The sequence below is a fragment of the Carcharhinus amblyrhynchos genome, chromosome 15, assembly GCF_965287045.1.
Source record: "Carcharhinus amblyrhynchos chromosome 15, sCarAmb.v2.hapA, whole genome shotgun sequence".
NCBI classification, from domain to species: domain Eukaryota; kingdom Metazoa; phylum Chordata; class Chondrichthyes; order Carcharhiniformes; family Carcharhinidae; genus Carcharhinus; species Carcharhinus amblyrhynchos.
In genome coordinates, this window is record NC_137338.1 from 59,283,730 (window position 1) to 59,304,187 (window position 20,458).

Below are 20,458 nucleotides of genomic sequence, written 5' to 3' on the forward strand. Positions count from 1 at the left end.
TGATACAGCAGAGATTGTTGCTTATTAGGATCACAAAACAGTTATTGTAGTGAGTAGAAAATGAATAAGAAGTGGGAACCCAAGAGTCTTTAAACAAAAGCAAAACACCATAAATATAAAATCTGAAATATGAACAGAAAATGCTAGAAGTACTCAGCAGGTCTTGCACAGGGAAGAGAGAAACAAAGTTTGCAATTTTAAGTCAGAGATCTTTTTGGTTTGCAGCATCTGGGCTATTTTGCTTTGAATTGGTTTAGTTGCACCGCTTCAGTAATTTCTCTCCAGTGCTGAGCACTTTACTTGAGCGTTTTATTTCCTGTAGTGGCCCATTATATTTAATAAACTGCCCAAAATATTTGACCAATTACCCAATTTTAAGTTCATGATTTTAAGTTGAATCCTTGATTCTCTGGTTGTGAATTGGGTCTAAACTGCTTTAGTATCTCCACTTTTAAATAGTTTTTAAAAGTTTCGAGCAGGCTCACTGACCAGCTATATTTGCTTAGGTGTGCCTGTCTGTGCATCTCTTTCAAAAAATTTTACTTGCTTTCAGGTTAAATAGCAACTTCAGTGGAAAGAATTGCTCATAACTTGAGTTACTGCATAAAATAATTAATTATCTTGTGTTTGCCATTCCTGTTCTGCACATTGTTCAAACAGGCATGGCTTTTGCAGCAGGTAATTATCATTGCAGAATAAGAAATTGATGAACTGACTTGCTATTTCTGTTTGTGATCAGCACCATGGTTATACAATTTCATTATTGATACAGTTTAGGTCTTTAATTGGAGGGTAAATTCTAGTGCGCTGCTCAAGTAATGTAGCAGGCTGGAGACATCAGCGGCAGCCATTTTATGGGCTTCATACTGGGCACCATGGCCTCTGCACATCTCCCGGAGCAATTTTTTTTTGTCATCGTCAGCTCCACACCAGAAATCAGTGCAAAGCTGGTTATTGTATGGAAATTTGAATTTCCATATGATTAGCAGGCCCAGGACGGTATGTGCTAGGCCCACTGTCATCCCCGCTGGAAGGGATCCTGCTGAGGCCCTGTACGGTGCTCAAAGTGTTAGAGATTTGCTCTGGTAAATACGTTTTAAAAAACTGGTGGGAATTGCTCCCATTTTTCCCTCACATTGGGAACTTAGAATTTTTTTGAGAGAATCCTGGCTGCTTCACTAGCATATAAAGAATGCTGAATTACATTTTTGAAGGTGAGTCATTTTAATATTATAACATTCAGCTTTGGGCTTTTAATCGTTACAAAAAATTTAGCAATTGTGTATATTTTTCCCAATTAATGCAAAGCTGTATAGTGAGTTAAGATTGTTTCGTGCAATATCATATGTGATACATTTTAAGTCTATTTATTAGTGCAAGTAGGCTAACATTGACACCGCAATGAAGCTACTGTGAAAATTCCCTAGTCGCCACATTCCAGCGCCTGTCTGGGTACACTGAGGGAGAATTCAGCCTGGCCAATGCGCTTAATCAGCACGTCTTTCAGAGTCGCCACACTCCAGGGCTTGTTCATATACATTGAGGGAGAATTTAGCATGGCCAGTGATCTAACCAGCATGTCTTTCGGACTGAGAGGAAACTGGAGTACCCAAAGGAAACCTGTGCAGACTCTGCACTGACAGTGATCCAAGCTGGGAATCGAACCTGGTGTTGTGAGGTAGCAATGCTAACCACTGTGCCACCGGTCATTACAGCTTTAGTAGGCACATCTGACGGTACAAAAATTATTAGTCCATGTTTTGTGGCAAGAATAACTCCAAGGCTATCAGCTGTTAGAAGAAAATGGACAACATCTTTTAGCATTCACACAGGCAGTTAAACACAAAAATCTGACAGTCTTAAGGTTTCTTTTTCTCCTGAAGCTTCACTGAAACAGCAACTTGCTGAGAAATGTGGTGTTAAAGTACTTGCCCACTAAATGTCCCATAAAATATTAGGGCTTGTCTATTCAAGCGTAAATCTTTTTTAACAGTCTTAAATTCTCGGATTGTAATCTCTGGATTACTCCCAGTGCCATGAACTAGTGAGTACAGAAATAGGAGAATAGCAGAGATGAATGTGTGGCTTAAAAGTTGATGCAGGAGGGAGGATTTTAGATTCCTGGATCACTGGGACCATTTTTGGGGAAGATGGGACTTATACAAGCGGGACGATCTATATCTAAACCAGAATGGGACTAACATCTTTGCTGGTGGATATGCTAGTGCTGTTGGGAAATGTTTAAACTAGTTTGGCACAGGGAGGGGACTCAGACTGTTAGAAGAATAGGGACACAGTATAACATGGAAAACAATCAAGTCAGAAGGAATACACCGGTAGTAAATTTCAGGGAGTAAGACCAAGCTGGAGGGTCTCTACTTTAATGCCAGGAGTATTAAAGGTAAAATGGATGAGTTAAGAGCAAGGATTGACACATGTAATTACGATGTAATAGCCATCACAGAGACGTGGTTGAGTGAGGGGCAGGATCGGCAGCTCAACATCCTGGAATATAGAATCTTCAGGCGAGAACAGAGGAGGGGGTAGAAGAGGAGGAGCCATTGCATTATTAGGTAAGGAAGCAGTTACTGCAGTAAGGAGAGTTGATATCTTGGAGGGGGCATCAAATGAAGCTTTGTGGGTAGAGTTTAGGAATAAACTTATTGCTAGGTGTTTATTATAAAGTCCAGATAGTCAGCAGGAAATTGAAGAGCAAATATGTGCACAATTTGTGGAGGGGTGTAAAAATAATAAGAGGGTAATAAGAGGTATTGGGTGAATTCAACTTTGCCAACATTAATTGGGATAGCCATCATGTTAACGGCTTAGATGGAATAGACTTCTTAAAATGAATATAAGAAAACTTCTCAGGTCAATATGTAGAGGCTCCATCAAGGGAAAGAGCTGTGCTGGACCTAATTCTGGGGAATGAAGCTGGATAGGTATTGGTGAAGGAGCATTTTGCTGATAGCAGGCAGAACATAGATCAATTAAAATTTGTTATGGACACAGAAATTGAAAGTTGCAGAAAAATGTTTTGGACTGGGGGAGAGTAGACTTTAACAAAATTAGGCAGGATCTGGCCAACATAGACTAGAATGAGTTTCTTGTGGGTAAATCTACAGAAGAGCAGCGGAGGGTGTTCAGAGATGAAATGGGGAAGGTACTGGCCCAACATGTTACTCGAGGGTAATAGAAAGATTTAACAAACCCTGAAAACCATGAATGACCAGAGACATTCAGGATACAATGAGAAGGAAAAGAGAGGATTTTAACAAGCTTAAAAGGAGTAAGTCTGCAGAGTCATTAGTGGAGTTCAAAAAGTGCAGGATGGAGCTTAAGAAATCAATGAGGAGAGCAAAGGGGAGACATGAGAAAGCTCTGGCTAGTAAAAGTAGGGAAAATCCTTAGATATTCTGTAAATATATCAATGGGAAGAGGATAACTAGGGAAAGAGTAGGGACCAAGTGGGAAATCTGTGGGAAGAGGTAGAGGACATTGGTAGGGTGCTAAACAAATATTTCACATCTGTCTTCACCCATGAGAATGAGGATGTAGTTATGGAACTTACGGAGAGAGATTGTAAGGCACTGACAAGATATTGGCGGGCTTAAAAGTGGACAAATCTCCAGGACCGGATGAATTGTGTCCAGGCTGTTGTGGGAGGCAAGGAAGGAAATTGCAGGGGCTCCGACCCAAATTTTTAATTCCTCCCTGGCCACCCAAAAGCAGTGGGGGGGGTGGTATTCAAAGATGAAATAGGGAGGGTACTGGCCCAACATGTTTCCTGTAAAAGGAAGGTGTAACAAACCCAGAAAACCATGCATGACCAAAGGCATTCAGGATACAATGAGAAGGAGATGCCAGAGGACTGGGGAACAGCTAATGTGGTTCCACTATTTAAGAAAGGTTGTAGAGACAAGCCAGGGAACTACAGACCAATGAGTCATAAGAACATAAGAACATAAGAAATAGGAGCAGGAGTAGGCCATCTAGCCCTTCGAGCCTGCCCCGCCATTCAGTAAGATCATGGCTGATCTGTCGTGGCTCAGTTCCACATTCCCGCCGTCTCCCCATAACCCTTAATCCCCTCGCTTATCAAAAACCCATCAACCCGCGTCTTAAAAATATTTAGCGAGGCAGCCTCCACCACCTCAACGGGCAGAGAATTCCAGAGATTCACCACCCTTTGAGTGAAGAAGTTCCTCCTCAACTCCGTTCTAAACCGCCCCCCCTTTATCTTGAGGCTGTGCCCCCTAGTCCTACTGTCCTTTCTGAGCGGGAAGAGTCTCTCCACCTTTATCCTATCCATCCCATTCATCATCTTATACATCTCAATGAGATCTCCCCTCATTCTTCTAAACTCCAACGAGTACAAGCCTAGTTTATTCAGCCTCTCCTCATAGCTCAACCCCCTCAACTCCGGTATCAGCCTAGTAAACCTCCTCTGCACTCCCTCCAAGGCCAAAATATCCTTGCGTAAGTACAGCGACCAAAACTGCACACAGTACTCCAGCTGCGGCCTCACCAATGCCTTATACAGCCGCAGCAAGACCTCCCTACTTTTATATTCAATCCCCCTCGCTATGAAGGCCAGCATCCCATTAGCCTTCCTGACCACCTGCTGCACCTGCAGGCTGGGTTTTGCGACTCATGCACAAGGACCCCGAGGTCCCTCTGCACCGTCGCCTGCTGCAGTTTTTTGCCATATCTCACATCTGTGGTTGGGAAATTACTAGAGAAGATTCTTAAGGAGGGGATCTATCTCTATTTGGAGAGGCAAGGATTGATGAGGGATGGTCAGCATGGTTTTGTCAGAGGCCTAACAAATTTGATTGAATTTTTTGAGCATGTAACCAAGTGTGTGGATGAGGATAAGGCAGTTGATGTAGTTTACATGGATTTTAGCAAAGCCTTCTTGCATCTACCCTGTCTAGTCCTGTTAGAATCTTGTAAGTTTCTATGAGATCCCCCCTCGATCTTCTGAACTTCCAACAAGTACAATCCTAAACGACTCAATCTGTTCTCATGTCAGGCCTGCCATCCCAGGAATCAGCCTGGTAACCTCCTCTGCCCTCCCTTTAGAACAAAAACATCCTTCCACATATAGAGACCAAAATTGCACACAATATTCCAGGTATGGCCTTACCAAGGCCCTGTGTAATTGCATCAAGACATCCCTTTTCCTCTTTCTACGAAGGCCAATATACCATTTGCCTCTTTTACTGCCAGCTGCACCTGCATGCTCACCCTCAGTGACTGGTGTACAAGGACACCCATGTCTCGTTGCACATTCCCCTCTCCTAATTTATGGTCATTCAGATAGTACTGTGCCTTCCTGTTTTTGCTATCAAAGTCGATAACCTCATTTATCCAAATTATACTGCTTCTGCCATTTCTTTTGCCCACCCACTCAAAATCACACTGAAGAATCTCTGTGTCCTTCTCACAGCTCACCCTCCCACCCAACTTTGTGTCATCTGCAAATTTGGAGATCTATTTAGATTCTTCATCTAAATCATTAATATTTTTATAGTGAATAACTGTGGTCCCAGCACTGATGCTTGTGATACCCTACCAGTCACTGTGTGCCACTTGGAAAAAGACCTGTTTATTCCTACTCTTTGTTTCCTGTCTGCCGACCAGTTTTCTATCCATCTCAATCTCCTCCAGTCCCATGTGCTTTTATTTTACATGCTAACCTCTTTTGTGGGACTTTGTCAGAAGCTTTCTGAAAGTCCAAATAAAACACATTCACTGGCTCCGCCATCAGCTCTACTAGTTACACCCTCAAAGAATTACAAAAGATTTGTCAAGCATGTTTTCCCTTACTTAAATCCATGCTGACTCCATCCAATTCTGCCACTGTTTTCCAAGTGTTTTGCTATAAAACCTTTGATAATGCGTTTTAGACTTTTCCCCACTACCAACATCAGGCTTACCAGTCTATCGTTCTCTGTTTTCTCTACCTCCATTTTTAAATAGTATGGTTACATTAACTACTCTCCAATCTGTAGGAACTGTTTCAGAGTCTGTAGCATCTTGGAAGATTACCACCAATGCAGCTGCTGCTTCTTGGGCCACTTGCTGGAGTACTTGGGATGTAGATTATCAGACCTGGGGATTTATCAGCCTTCAATCCCATCAGTTTACCCAACACCATTTCTCTACTGATACTGATCTCCTTCAGTTCCTCCCTTTCACTAAACCCTGTGTTCCCCAACATTTCTGGTATGTTATTTGTGTCCTCCTTTGTGAAGACAGAACCAAAGTTGGTAATCGTATATGATTGTAGTTTGTTTTAAAATGTTACAAATTATTATCCTACAAAATGGAAAGATGTACATTTACACTTGAGAACAAGTCAATGGTTGTTTTTCTCATATGCCTCCTAGTGAGAGTGTGTATGAATTATGTTGAATTATGATTTATCTGACATTTCAGATCTCAGAATTTACATGACCAAAAGAACAAGAGTTTAGAACAGGATCTCCGGAGACGGGAGCAGGCAGTGAAAAATATTGAGGATATATATGAGCAAAAGCTCAAAAATGAGCTGTGCAGGTAAGGTATGCACAATGCAAGGAGTTGCCTAAACCAAAGAAGAAATGCTTTCAATGTGTAGTAACTCTGTGAACCAAAATGACAAACTGTTTTACAATAATGTTCTAAGCAAACTAATTCTAAGTTGCATTTAAACCACTGGTATCCCTCAAGTCTAAGAATTGGGAACATTATTTTAAAAACGCACATTTCTAGTTGCCTAATTTTTCTGTTTGTGAGGATGTAATGGAATTATTTGTGGTACAACAAATTTTTACGTATATATTGGAAAAATATGTTTCACTGGCAAGTTTGACCCTTGTTTTGTACAAATTAATCTTGTTAATCAGAATAGGTATTTAACAAAACAAGCATTTATCATAATTCTTGCATCACATTTATTACTGTGTTAATGTACAGGAATGCATGATTTACATTAATCCAGATATGAGGTGTGATTTTCCCAGCCCTCTGCACTGTTTGAGTAACGCAGTGGGCCTGGAAATGTCAGTGGGAGGCCAAAAACGGGACTCACAACTGGTCCATTTTTTTTGTGGACCTGGGAATAGTGCAAAGCTGATTATGACATAGGAATTAGCATTTCCATTTATTTAATGAGCCTGGAATGGTATCATCCAGGCTCAGTAAAATTTCTGACCCCTCCAGTGGAGGTCTACACCAGCAGGGATCATGCATAATCCTGGCCAACAGGGACCAGGCATGATGGCCTCACTGGCAGAACCAGAGCCCATTGAGGCTGCCTGGGAGGTTGAGGGCTCAGGAGGGTGCCCCTTAGGTAATGCCAGCCTGGCACACTGGTAGTGCCCAGTGGGCACCAAGTATTGCCAAGAGGGTGAGGCCAGAGTGGGGTTGGGAGGAGTGGGTGTGTGATGGGTGGAGTGGGGTGGGAGGGTGCTTGTCAACTGATCTCACATGTACTGGGAGAGAGGCACATGTGCACTGGCACCCTCAACACACTGATGCCTCTCAGGCGGGATTAGGCTCTGCCGCCTGAGCCTCCCCACTGACGTAATTCCCCTGATGGCCTCTGTGATCATGATGTGGAGATGCCAGCGATGGACTGGGATAAACACAGTAAGAAGTCTGATAACACCAGGTTTAAGTCCAACCGATTTATTTGATAGTAAACTCACAAGCTTTCAGGGTTTCTCCCTTCGTCAGGTGAATGGAGAGTTCTGGCCTCAGACAGAGCATATAACAGCACAGACAGTTTACAGGTTACTGATTAGAATGCGAGTCTTTACAACTAACCTGCTATTCAAGTCTTAAAGTCTTTAAGTTGTCAACATTAGAAGAGGCTAGTATTGTACTCAGCTATAGTGCCTCTCCACACTTGAATTGCTACTTGCATTTACTGTCCATGCACAAAATAAGTGATTAATGCCTCTACAAAGTGTAATTTGAAGACAGATATGTTGTTGGGAAAACAGAAGATAGTTGGTTATATGCCAAGCAAAATACTTGTGAATTATTTTGTTTGTTCTTTCATACTTATTTTCCAATCCAATTCCAAAAAATAAATATGTGCTGCTTTTTGTATGTGCCTTTTATGTTTTCTGGATAATTGCATTCAATTCATGGTTAAATTTACTACCTAGATAAAATCCTGTCACAAACATCGCATTCTGTTCACCCAAATCTGCTACATGGCAAATTCTATACAGACTATAGGAAAGAGTTCAGAGTTTTGTTTGAAATTTTAAGACAAACTTCACTCATCTGCACTTTCTTCAGTGTTTGAAAGAAGCTCCAGTGATGAGCTGTTGTTGCAACAATTATCTACTTCCAGCTAATCTGATTTTTGAGAATAATAAATATGCAAGTAACTTTTGGTAGGAAAATATCATTAATATCAAATATTTATTTGTATTTCTGTATTACATTGATCAGCTTCTCTGAATTTGGATTCTTTCTTTCTGAAGTGACTGCTGTGAGTTGGAAATGGATTTAATACTCTTGATTTATTGGTATGATTTGCTAAATAAAATAATTCTTCTGCATAGGTATCAGCTGGAACTACAGGAAGAATATCATAAAAGAACTGAGAAAATAGCAGTGAACGAGAAAAGAATTGAAGGTCTGGTTCATTATTTGGCAGCTTAATTATGTTTTACATAAACACCTAACTTGTAGGATTATGCCACACTTGGCATATGAACAAGAGATTATTTTGGTTTTCTTATTGTGCAACGAAGTTTCTTAGTATCACATTTTTAAATACATCCTTGTGCTCAATGCATGTCATTTACCTGATGACGAGTCATCCAGACTCGAAACGTTAGCTCTGTCCTCTCTCCACAAATGCTGTCAGACCTGCTGATATTTTCCAGCATTTACTGTTTTTGTTTCAGGTTGCAGCATCCGAGTTATTTGCTTTTACCTTTTTTGTGTCATTTACCCATTTGGTGCACCATTTAGAGAGCAAAACTAAATAAATAAGCTTTTATTTGTTCAGCTATGGCTCAGTTTTTGAAAGGTTGGGAGTGCATTTGGTCCTGAAAGTGAGGAGCAGTGTCTGGCAATACAAAGGGATATTGATAGGCTGGTATATTGAGCAGATATATGGCAAATGGAGTTTAATCCGGATAAATGTGAGGTGATGCATTTTGGCCAGAATAATGTAGGGGGGAGTTATATGATAAAGGGTAAGCCCATAAGGAGTATAGAAACGCAGCGAGACCTGGGGGTGCAAGTGCACAAGTCTTTTAAGGTGGCGGTACAAGTGGAGAAGGTTGTAAAGAAAGCCGATGGTATGTTAGCCTTTATAGGAAGGGGTATAGAATGTAAGAGCTGGAGTCTAATGTTGCAGTTGTATAGAACGTTGGTTAGGCCGCATTTAGAGTACTGCGTCCAGTTCTGGTCGCCTTACTACTAGAAGGATGAGGAGACTCTGGAGAGAGTGCAGAGGAGGTTTACCAGGATGTTGCCTGGTGTGGAAGGACTGGGTTATGAGGAAAGATTGAACAAATTGGGGCTGTTTTCCCTTGAAAGACAGCGACTGAGGGGGGATCTAATAGAGGTATATAAGATTATGAAGGGCATAGATAGAGTAAACAGAGGTAAGCTATTTCCTATGTTAGAGACACACAGTACGAGGGGCCAAGGGGTTAAGGTGAGGGGGGAGAGGTATAACACGGATATTAGAGGGAGGTTTTTCACACAGAGGGTAGTGGGGGTATGGAGTGCTCTGCCAAGTAAGGTGGTGGAGGCAGGCACGCTGGAGTTGTTTAAGAGTAACATAGACAGGCACATGAGTGGGTTGGAGATGGGAGGATATAGGAGATTGTTTTAAATAAGGTTCATTAGCATTGGGACGTCCCTGGTAATGTAAAAGGATATGGTATGATAATAATGTTTTTTTCTCTTTTAATTCACAGGTTTAAGTCGGTCCGCCTTGTTGTCCAACGAGGGGCATACATGCGATGGGTCGTACTTGGGCTGCTCTTGAATGTTCGAGATTGGCCGAGTGCTTCATGTCACTAGTGTGCTTGGGCAACATGACAGCTCAGTGACTATCACTGTTCGCTGTGCAAACACATGGATTTGGGCCAGTGTCTGTGGGAGTTTGCGCATTCTCCCCGTGCTTGCGTGGGTTTTCTCCAGGTGCTCTGGTTTCCTCCCACACCCAAAGATGTGCTATTAGGCTGATTGGAAGTAATAAATTGTCCCGAAATTAGTTTCCCTCAATGTGGATTGCCATAAAAACAATAGATAAAGGTCATGGGTGGAGGGGGGGACTGGTAGTATTAAAATGGCAGCGCGGGCTCGTTGTGCCGAAGGGCCCGTTTCCTGGGCTGTTTTTGTTCTTTGTTCTTTGAACTGAACTGGTGTCATATCAATGCATTAGAATATGGGAAGACCTAACCCATCCATCTTACCTCTTTATATTTGCATTTGTTTCAACTTCCTTTCAATTTCTTCAAAAGAGCATGTAACAGAAACAGTGGGTTGCAAGCTGTTCCATACTTGCAAATACTGATCTAGGGGGCCAGGATGGTGCTGGCAATGCCCAGGGGGCACCCCACTTACTCCCCTCAATCCCCATGGCTCTGGGGGCCTCCATGCCCCCTGCCTTCACTCCAACTAATGGGGAGCTGTTGTAAACCCTGTTGGATTGAAACACACTTGGTGTGAGGGTGGGGAGAAGAGTCTAGCGGGCCTGAAAACTTCAGTCTTGTGTCTACTAATTACATTCAAATGAGTATTTAAATAAATTATGCAGCTTCGCCCCGATTTCTGGCATGGAGCTGACAGAAATCCAGTGGTCGGAAAAGCAGCAAGCCCGTTAAACGGCCACTGCTTGAGTCTCCCAGCTTTTGCACCACAGCAGTCTGGAAGAATCACTCGTACTTTTTAACGGAAATTTTTTATCTGCGAAGTTTCATGTATTGATAATGTGGCATGGTAATAGATATTACTTCCGATCTAGCTGTTTAAGAACACTTTTAAATTGAATCATTGAAAGTTTAATGTATAGTTTAATGATTCTTAATTCTTAATAATGTTAAGTCACCAAAGCATGGTTTTCCCTTAACAGCAGAGGCAGCTCGATTACAAGAAGAGTCTGTTATCATCCATTCCAGAAAAGAGGAACTCCAAGAAGCCCGTATTCAACTTAAGAAGATGGAGGTGAACCAAATAAACATTTTTATGTTTTGTTTGTTAGCTTGTTTAAAATTCAGTAATATTATTTGACTGTCACTGATGAATTGTCAGTTACGTTAGTTTGTTGGAACCACAGTCTTTGTTTTGTTTTGGCAATTCCTTCTTTGTGGATAATATATCTTTGTCAGTTATTAAACTACTGCCACTCAAATTTCCTCCAAAATGGACATCTGGACCAGAGACTGAAAAAGGAAAAGAAATATGTTTTTCAGAGAAATTAAAGAAAAGGAGTGTTCAAGTTTTGTTTTACTGGTTGGGGTGAGAAAACAAACGTAAGGTTAAATTGATAAAAATAGGAAAAGAGAAATGGGGAGGAAGAAAAATAACAGCCGAAAGTGTTTTAATTTAAAGTTGTTCTTGGATTTTTAAACTATCATATTTGGTGGTTCTGGGTTGGTCCCACAACCCCAAGCTGTAATCCACTTGTTTAAATGGAACTGTAATGGGATGATAATTAAAGCAGGCATCACAAATGATTTGGCAGAGAGGATGACATAACGTGGCTAGCCTCTCTGCTGTTCATAAAAATGATAAATTTGTCTAATATAAAATAAGGTGTGCTTTGAATAGAAAATACTTCCTGAGATTTCTCTCCCCATTAAAATGAGATCCATTCTAGGACAGCCAAGAGCTGAAATAGTAAGAGCAGTGAGATTTTTATCTGTCATTCATTCAAGTGATGTGGACATCACTGACAAAACCAGCATTTATTACCCCTCTTAACCTGCTGCAGTCTGCATGATGAAATTATATCAGTATGTCCACAGTGCTGTTACATAAGGAGGAAGTTGCAGGATTTTAACCTAACAATAATAAAGGAACAGTGGTATGTTCCCAGATAAGGATGGTGTGTGACTTGGAGGGGAGCTTTTAGGTAGTGATGCTCCTAAGTGCTTGCTCTCCTTAACTTTTTAGATGTTGGAGATCATGGATTTGGGAGGTACTGCCAAAGAACCATTGGCAGTGTATCTTGTAGATGGAAATACTGTAGTCACAATCATGGTGCGTTGGTAGCAGAGAGAGTGAACACTTAAGGTGGCAGAAGCGTGTTGATTAAATGAACTGTTTTGTCCTGAATGCTGTTGAGCTTCTTAGTGTTAATGGAGCTGAGTTGATGCAGGGAAGTGGAGCTTATTCCATCACACTCTCTACTTGTGGTCTTATCAATATTGGAAAGCCTTTGGGGAGTAAAGCATTGAGTCATTTAGTGAAGTGACATAGAAGTGGACACAGCCTGTGATCTATTTATGTGACTGGTGAATTTAAGTTTCTGATCAATAGTAAAGGATATTTTGGCCTTGGAGGGAGTGCAGAGGAGGTTCACTAGGCTGATACCGGAGTTGAGGGGTTGAGCTATGAGGAGAGGCTGAATAGACTGGGCTTGTACTCGTTAGAGTTTAAAAGGATGAGGGGGGATCTTATTGAGACGTATAAGATGATGAAAGGGATGGATAGGGTAGAGGTGGAGAGGTTCTTCCCGCCCAGAAAGGACAGCAGGACTAGAGCGCACAGCCTCAAGATAAGGGGGGTGCAGTTTAGAACAGAGTTGAGGAGGAACTTCTTCACTCAAAGGGTGGTGAATCTCTGGAATTCTCTGCCCGTTGAAGTGGTGGAGGTTACCTCGCTAAATATATTTACGACGCGGGTAGATAGGTTTTTGGTAGGCAAGGGGATTAAGGGTTATGGGGAGAAAGCGGGAAAGTGGAACTGAGCCACTTCAGATCAGCCATGATCTTACAGAATGGCGGGGCAGGCTCGAGGGGCTAGACGGCCCACTCCTGCTCCTATTTCTTATGTTCTTAGTAACTCCCAGAATGTTGTTAGCTACAGATTTCACTGTAGGAATGTAATTGAATGTCAATGGAAGATGGTTATACTGTCTTGTTGGAGGTGGTCATCACCTAGCACTTATGTTATAGAAGTGTAACTGGCCACTTATTGGTCCAAGCCTAAATGTTCCTGAATGTTTAGTTAAGCAGATCCAGTGCAGTTTCATTTAGAGCTGGTGTATTTGGTCATCGCCTTTGTCCCCTCATGTTTGTCTCCTTCCCTCCCCCGCCTCCATTTCTGACCTAATGATGGTGGGAAAATCATTGATAAAGTAGATGGGCATAGGACACTACTGAGAAACTTCTGCAACATTGTCCTGGGGCTGAGATGATTGGCCATTAACAATTACACTTTTGCTATGTATAAGTCCAATTGAGATTTTTCTTCATTATGCCCATGATTTCAGTTTTGCTACAAACTGTCAAATGCTGCCTTGATGTTAATCCTTGCCATCCCTCTGGCATTCAGTTCTGTTGTAGGTAAAGATACCTCCGAGACTAATTGTGAGTCAAAGTACAGCAGTTCATTCAAAAGCTTCTGGGAGATACACCTGGCACCTAACAGCGGTTCCCCAGGCATCTCTCCGAACACAAGTTAAGAGCATATATTTATACCATCCCCCGCCCCCATCACGTACGCATCTTCTCATTCTCAGCAGGTTCCCAGGTTGTGGGTTGTCCTTCATTGTGGGAACATGGCTGCCTTGGCATTTCTTCATGGTTATCTCAAGGCCGCAATTGACTTGTGTGATTAGTCCTTTGCTAACGTATAAGCTGACAATACAAGTTAAAATTGACAGGCCAGTATAACAATCTGTGCTCACAAGTTGCATAATATATATATGTATAATGTGTTGGTACATGACACATAAGCAGTATATAATGAATATATTTATATGAATATATTTAGGACATGCAAGCTTCACTATGTTAGGCGAAAGTTTACGAAATTAAAGACACAACATAACTACAAGCTGGGTCAACTACATTTCTAAGCAGGCTTATCGTAAAACTTGTGTACAATAGCAAGAGCAGCTGCTGTCTCCCTGTCTGGGTCACTTGAAACTTGTGTACAACAGCAAGGGCAGCTGGAGACTGGGCACATGAAAACAGTTACGTTTATCTGAAATATATGAAAACAGGCTGCATATAGACTACTGGATATTTTTTCTCTCTCTCGAGTATTACAAAGTTCATTAACTCATTCCCTACTACAGTTCTAATGTCTATCTTTGAATCAAAACTGCAATGAGGTGTTGAACTAAGTGGTCCTCGTGGAACTGAAAGTAAGCCATTGCTTACTGATGAATAAGTGTCACTTCATAACCTTCTGTCATATTGCTGATTAAGAGGGGAATGAAGGGGTGATAATTGTTGTCCTTTTTGTGGACAAGACAATTCCATTTTGTTGGATGCTAATAAAATACCTAGGGTAATAGCTTAGCAGAAGCCTGGTTAGATCTTAATCAGAGGTCTTCTGAATTACAGTGTGGATTTTTCAGACTGACAGACACAGTCATTGTTGAGAACTCTTAGGAGCCAGTCCCTCCCCATTTTATACCACTGTGCCATTACATTGAGTGCGTCTGTCCAGTCTGCATTAAAGAACATACCCAGGATTAGTGGTTGGGGAGTCTGCGATGTTTGCTAAAAGGCATGATGCTCCGTTTTCCTTCCACAGTCTGAAAGAGTGCTGGTTTGGATCATTGACCGGAACAGATGCCAGAGTGTGGTGACTAGGGGAATTTTACTGTAACTTCGTTGCAGTGTTAATGTAACCCTTACTTGTGACTAATAAATAAATAAACTTTAAACTTTGTGAGTAGTCTGTGGCACAGGTCTTCCAATTTTGGCACAAAGTCCTCAGATATGGACGACACAATGGTTGGCACAACTGCCTCACAACTCCAGGGACCCGGGTTCAATTCCAGCCTTGAGTAACTGTTTGTGTGGAGTTCGCACGTTCTCCCAGTGTCTGCATGGGTTTCCTCTGGATGCTTCAGTTTCCTCCCACGGTCCAAAGATGTGCAGATTAGGTAGATTGAATATGTTAAATTTCCCTTAGTGTCCCAAGATGTATAGGTTAGATGGGATTAGCCATGGTAAATGTGTGGGATTACAGAGATAGAGAGGGGGTGCGGCCTGTGTAAGGTACTCTGTCAGAGAGTCGCTGCAGATGCAGTGGGCTGAATGGCCTCTTCTACACTGTAGGGATTCTAAGTGTGAGGAGGATATCCCAAGATTGGTTGCTGGTTGTGCATTTTGCACACCCCAGCGCCTTGGCCAGTGCTGGGCGGTCTGTACATTTTATTCTTATTATTGAGTAGTGGTCGACTTCAAATCAGTAAGATTGTTGAAGAATTTATGGCACAAAAGTTAAATGCTTTAGTTTACGGTGACTGTTGAAACAATCTTCACAGTTTTAACAGCTGGGATCATCGGATCAACAGATAGGATAGGATCATTATGCATCAATTTCATAAATCTAAATAACATCATTCATGTATTAGTGTTAGCCTAGTCTCTGAACCAGCTGGTTTTATTCTTGTTCCAGATATCTATCTGCATGTTGTTTTCTACTGCAAGTTTTGTTTGTAAATCCTCAGTGTTTGAGGCATTGAGGTAGATTTCTGTCTCCCATGGTCTGTGCAGTAATCTGGTGGGGTAGATTCCTTAGCTTTAAGGAAATTCACCTAATTTTCATTTGATTAATTCATTGTGTTCTAGGAATTGAACTAAGAACAGAAAAGATAGGAGCAGGAGTAGGCCATCTAGCTCTTCGAGCCTGCCCCGCCATTCAATAAGATCACGGCTGATCTGAAGTGGATCAGTTCCACTTTCCCGCTTTCTCCCCATAACCCTTAATTCCCTGCCTATCAGAAACCTATTTAACCGTGACTTAAATATATTTAGCGAGGTAGCCTCCACCACTTCAACGGGCAGAGAATTCCAGAGATTCACCACCCTTTGAGTGAAGAAGTTCCTCCTCAACTCTGATCTAAACTGCCTCCACCTTATCTTGAGGCTGTGTCCTCTAGTCCTGCTATCCTTTCTAAGCGAGAACTTCTCTATAATTCCCAAAGAGCATTTGTACTTCTGGCATAACGGCAAGATTGCACCACAGCAATGAGGAGTTTGCAGACTGGGAGCATTTAAACAAGTAGTTTGTTTATGATGTAATTATTCTAACCTTGCAAAATGATGTAAGTTTGTCAGGAAAATCTTGCCTCTTTAGCAATTCTTTTTTATTTGACGACTATCAAAGAAAAATCCTATCATATATTAAACTGACCTTTCTCTTCACCCTATTTGCAACTACAATACCATATTCTGCACCCTATCCTTTCCATCTCCCCTATGAACAGTATGTTCTGTCAGTATGGTGTGCAAGAAACAATACTTTTGATTATATCCCAATACATGTGACATTAATAAATCAAATCAATTATTTGTTTAGATTTAGAAATAGTGAAAAATTTTGAGATACGGATTAGGATTAATTAGCTGTGTGTGGCATTAATAGGAAAGCTTGCAGTCCTAATGAACACACTATTGACTTATTAATCAACTGACCTGATTCAAAATATTTAACATACTTCTCGGCCTTTTGGCTAAGACCAAGTGTAGTATCAACATGCTGTATTTGGTTGAAGTCATTAGGTTATGTTTTAGCTTCATTTGAAGCAATTTTTAAAAGTGGTGTGTCAGCCTTTGGCTAAGATGCAAATGAGATCAAGTCTTGGAGGAGATGCAATGCCTACTCCAATCAACTTGAATCATGTAGATCAAGCCCAAGACAGGAGGTGAGAGCCTGTCTTGTCAGCTTGGATTGGGAATGTCTCAACTTGTTGAGACTCTGAATTGGACTTGATTTGATTGATTTGGATTAAAAAAGAAACAAACCTCTTTGCTTTAAATAGAAAGCGTGTTAAATAAATGACATCTTTATTTAAATAATACCACTACATTTATTAAATACAAATTGAACAGTTTGGCCAGGATTCTCCCAAAAAATTCTGGTCCCAATTTGTGTGAAAATGGATGTAACTCCAGCCTTTGTTTTGGTGTAATTTTCAGAGCGAAGCTCTGACACTGAGCACTGCAGAATGACCTAGCAGGATTCCCTCTGAAGATCAGGGGGCAGAGCCTATTCGTGCCCCAGAGATTGGCAGCATAGTGTTGAGTGGCCACTGTGCATGCACTGACCTGTCAGCATGGGGATATGTGTAGTGGTCCTGCATTGCCGGCTTCCCAATTGCTGCCCTGTTAGACCTCCCCAGGCAAGCTCCAATGTCTCCCCGCCTCCCTGTTCCCTCTTTGGCAACTGGCCAGACCCGATCTCCTCCGACAGTCCCTCTGCCTGCAATTCTAGTGCAGAGTGGCAGCAGGTCCCACCTCCCCTACCCCCACCGACCACCCCTCCAATAGGCCCCACCCTCTTGGCACTACTCGATGCCCAGTGGGTAGTGTCAAGTTGTCCCTTAGAGACAATAAGCCAGTTTGCCTGTTGGGCAGTGCCAGGGGCTAGGCTGGCACAGCCCAAGGACCACACCCCATTACCCACCCCGAACTTCTGGAAGGGGCCTTAAAGGTCTCTTTTCACAGCAGCGGGATCAGCCATCTGTTCCTCGTTAGTAGGAAACAGTTGTAATTCCTGGCGGGTGGGAGGGGGGAGATGCTAACAGGCCCGGAGACTTCAGTCCTGCGGGGCTGCTAATGACATTGGAATACTTATTTCCATATTGTAATCAGCTCCAAACCAGAAATCGGAGCGGAGCTGATGATGCTGGAAATCTTTGGCTGGGAGACTCGCAGAGGCCTGGCACCCAGTAGGAAGCCCGTGAAACAGCCTCCAGAGCACAGTGGAATGGGAGAATCATCTGCTTTGAGGGTTTAAGTCAAAATTGTCAGCATAAGTGTAAAAAAATTAAATTTCACTAGCGAACTACCATTGTGTTCATTTTACTGGTTTGAGATTAGCTGCGATTTCAATGTTTTATATGTTTACATGATCATAAATTCCTGCCAAAGATTTATTTTCTACACATTCATTTTTTTGCTGAAAAAGCATATTATGCTCTAACACTCTACATGCCATTACTTGTATTTAGTTAGAAATTGTATAACCTGCGATGTAAGGTGTTTTAGTGATATATTGACTAGATCCTCTTCTATTTGTATCAACGAATGATTAGAAAATTTATCCCTAAGTTGATCCAGATAATATTTATTTATCAAACTATATCATTATTAACAGGTGGAACTGAATGCAGCTACAGCCCAAGTTTGTTTGTTAATAAAGCAGAATGAACTGCTGAATGAAAAGTTAAAGGACGTAGCAGACTATACATCATTAAAGACAGAAAATGTACGGCTTCAGGCTGAGATCAGCAAGCTGAGGAAACAGCTAGATGAGGCTCATCGTGAAAATCAGAAACTGTGTGAAAGTTAGTATGCTTTGTTTCTAATAATACTCTTGTAGACACATTAAATGGCATTTAATGACATATAGATGGTAAACTTAGAGGGCAGTAGAGCCCATTTAACTTGCAGTCCTATTCAAGAGTCCCACCCACCAAAGGTCTGTATTGGAAATTTGAGAACATCAAAGTAACGATTAGAATATTATTTGGAATGTATCTAAATTTTCAATATACATTCACAACAATCAAGTCTCTACCACGGTTTGAAATATTACTCCTATTAGATATTTGAAGAAATGATTATCCAGTGCAATAATGCTCCAAAATGCTTTGTGGAGGGGTAGGTTTGTACTTCTGAACGTCCTGATTTGTTCTTTGTTGAATTAATGGACAGAGGCACTGAGCAAAAGTCACTGGGAGTTAAAGAATAGGAAAGAATCATCTTTGGTTGTCTGTCTGTGCAATGGTGCAGGGAGCAGTGCAGGTTTAAATTCACATTGAGACTGCAAATGTGGATGGCAGCGTGGTTAGCACTGCTGCCCCACAGCGCCAGGGACCTGGGTTCGATTCCCAGCTTGTCTGTGTGGAGTTTGTACTTCTGCCCATGTCTGCATGGCGTTCGTCGGGGTGCTCCAGTTTCCTCCCACAGTCTGAAAGACATGCTGGTTCAGTGCATTGACCCAGTCAAGTGCCAGAGTGTGGCGACTAGGGGAATTTCACAGTAACTTCATTGCAGTGTTAATGTAAGCCTTACTTGTGACTAATAAATAAACTTTAAAATAAAACTTTAGTTTATTGGTTGCAGTTGGTTATGTTTACTATCACCAATTACGAAACAAATTAAATCAGAGTAAAAATCACATTCAGTTTGATTCTGTTTTGCATCTACTGCTGGCTAAATTCAGGACAGCAGTGCCAGAAGACTTTAAGTATAACTGTCCCACACAGATTCATAGTAAAAAGTATCTTGGAGAAAATTGGAAAAAAAGAATTTGCAATTCTTGCTCAGTACATATAGGGATCACATTTAGAATCTGAATTTGTGGTTGAGTTGCTTTCTAGGTTACATCAAAGGGCAGTTAAAAGTCAAAGATATGATGTGGGACTAGTGTCACATATAGCAAGACCAGGTCAGAAAATTATCTCTACAAAAGCTCTACAGCTGGGTTTTTCCCCCAGTTTTACAGTTTCATGATCACATTTACTGGCACCAGCTTAAACATTAAAATTGAGCTCAAATTCTTGAATTGCGATAATATTGACCTCCCATTATCTAGTTATTAGACCAAACTTTTTGAGTAATCGTCTATTTTGAAGGATAAGCGCTGATGTGGGTTAATTGGGCCAGAGAGGCCAAATGTTACCCTGTTGAAATTCCATGTAATTCCATGTTTTGTACGTCTAACAAATTGGAAAACAGTAATGGGGAGTTGGTGACAGTGGATAATTAAAATTGGGGTGTGAGTTGTGAAACAGTAAATTTTCTTTTTCTGCTTCTTTTAGCTAAAACTAATGTGCAAATTCCGCTGTTACAAATACACATCTCCATGAATGATTCAAGAACCGTGTTAATGTATCACTTATTTTTGTAATGGTTCTCTTGATACTAGTTAATAAATATATTTAAAAATTCATCCATAAAAATGCAAGGACATAGCATGAATCAAATGAAAGAGTTAAGATCTCTCAATATTGTATTTTCAGCGTTGAGTCAACCTACTGCTGCTCATTTAGCTCTTCAAGCTGAATTGAAGAAAACAGAATATTCCAGAAAGCTTGATCAGGATGAATATCAAAACCATAAACAGATACTGGAGCAACAGCTGCAGAATGAGGTAAAGTGTGAGCTGAAACACTGGCATGCTATTTATTATAGCCTTCGTAATAATGGTTCATTTTGACCAAAAACACTTTTGGTGGGATTTTACGCCTTGCTTAAGTGAGATAGAAAATTCCCACCTGAGGTCCACAGATGTA

The 20,458-nt window shown here is 41.3% G+C and overlaps 1 protein-coding gene and 1 non-coding gene across 5 annotated transcripts in view; both read left to right on the plus strand.

Annotated features, from left to right (window-relative positions):
- The window catches only part of ofd1 (OFD1 centriole and centriolar satellite protein), a 61,535-nt gene that overhangs the window by 10,082 nt on the left and 30,995 nt on the right, over nucleotides 1–20,458 (plus strand). For all 4 annotated transcript variants that reach the window (XM_080204013.1, XM_080204012.1, XM_080204014.1 and 1 more), the window contains exons 10-14: nucleotides 6,445–6,564; nucleotides 8,568–8,641; nucleotides 11,102–11,193; nucleotides 18,316–18,505; nucleotides 20,186–20,316. In XM_080204013.1, the coding sequence (XP_080060139.1) occupies nucleotides 6,445–6,564; nucleotides 8,568–8,641; nucleotides 11,102–11,193; nucleotides 18,316–18,505; nucleotides 20,186–20,316 (607 nt within the window). The remainder of the gene's footprint in view (nucleotides 1–6,444; nucleotides 6,565–8,567; nucleotides 8,642–11,101; nucleotides 11,194–18,315; nucleotides 18,506–20,185; nucleotides 20,317–20,458) is intronic.
- On the plus strand, nucleotides 16,650–16,839 carry LOC145353571 (U2 spliceosomal RNA). Its single transcript, XR_013888742.1, has one exon. It is a non-coding gene; the product is annotated as a U2 spliceosomal RNA (small nuclear RNA).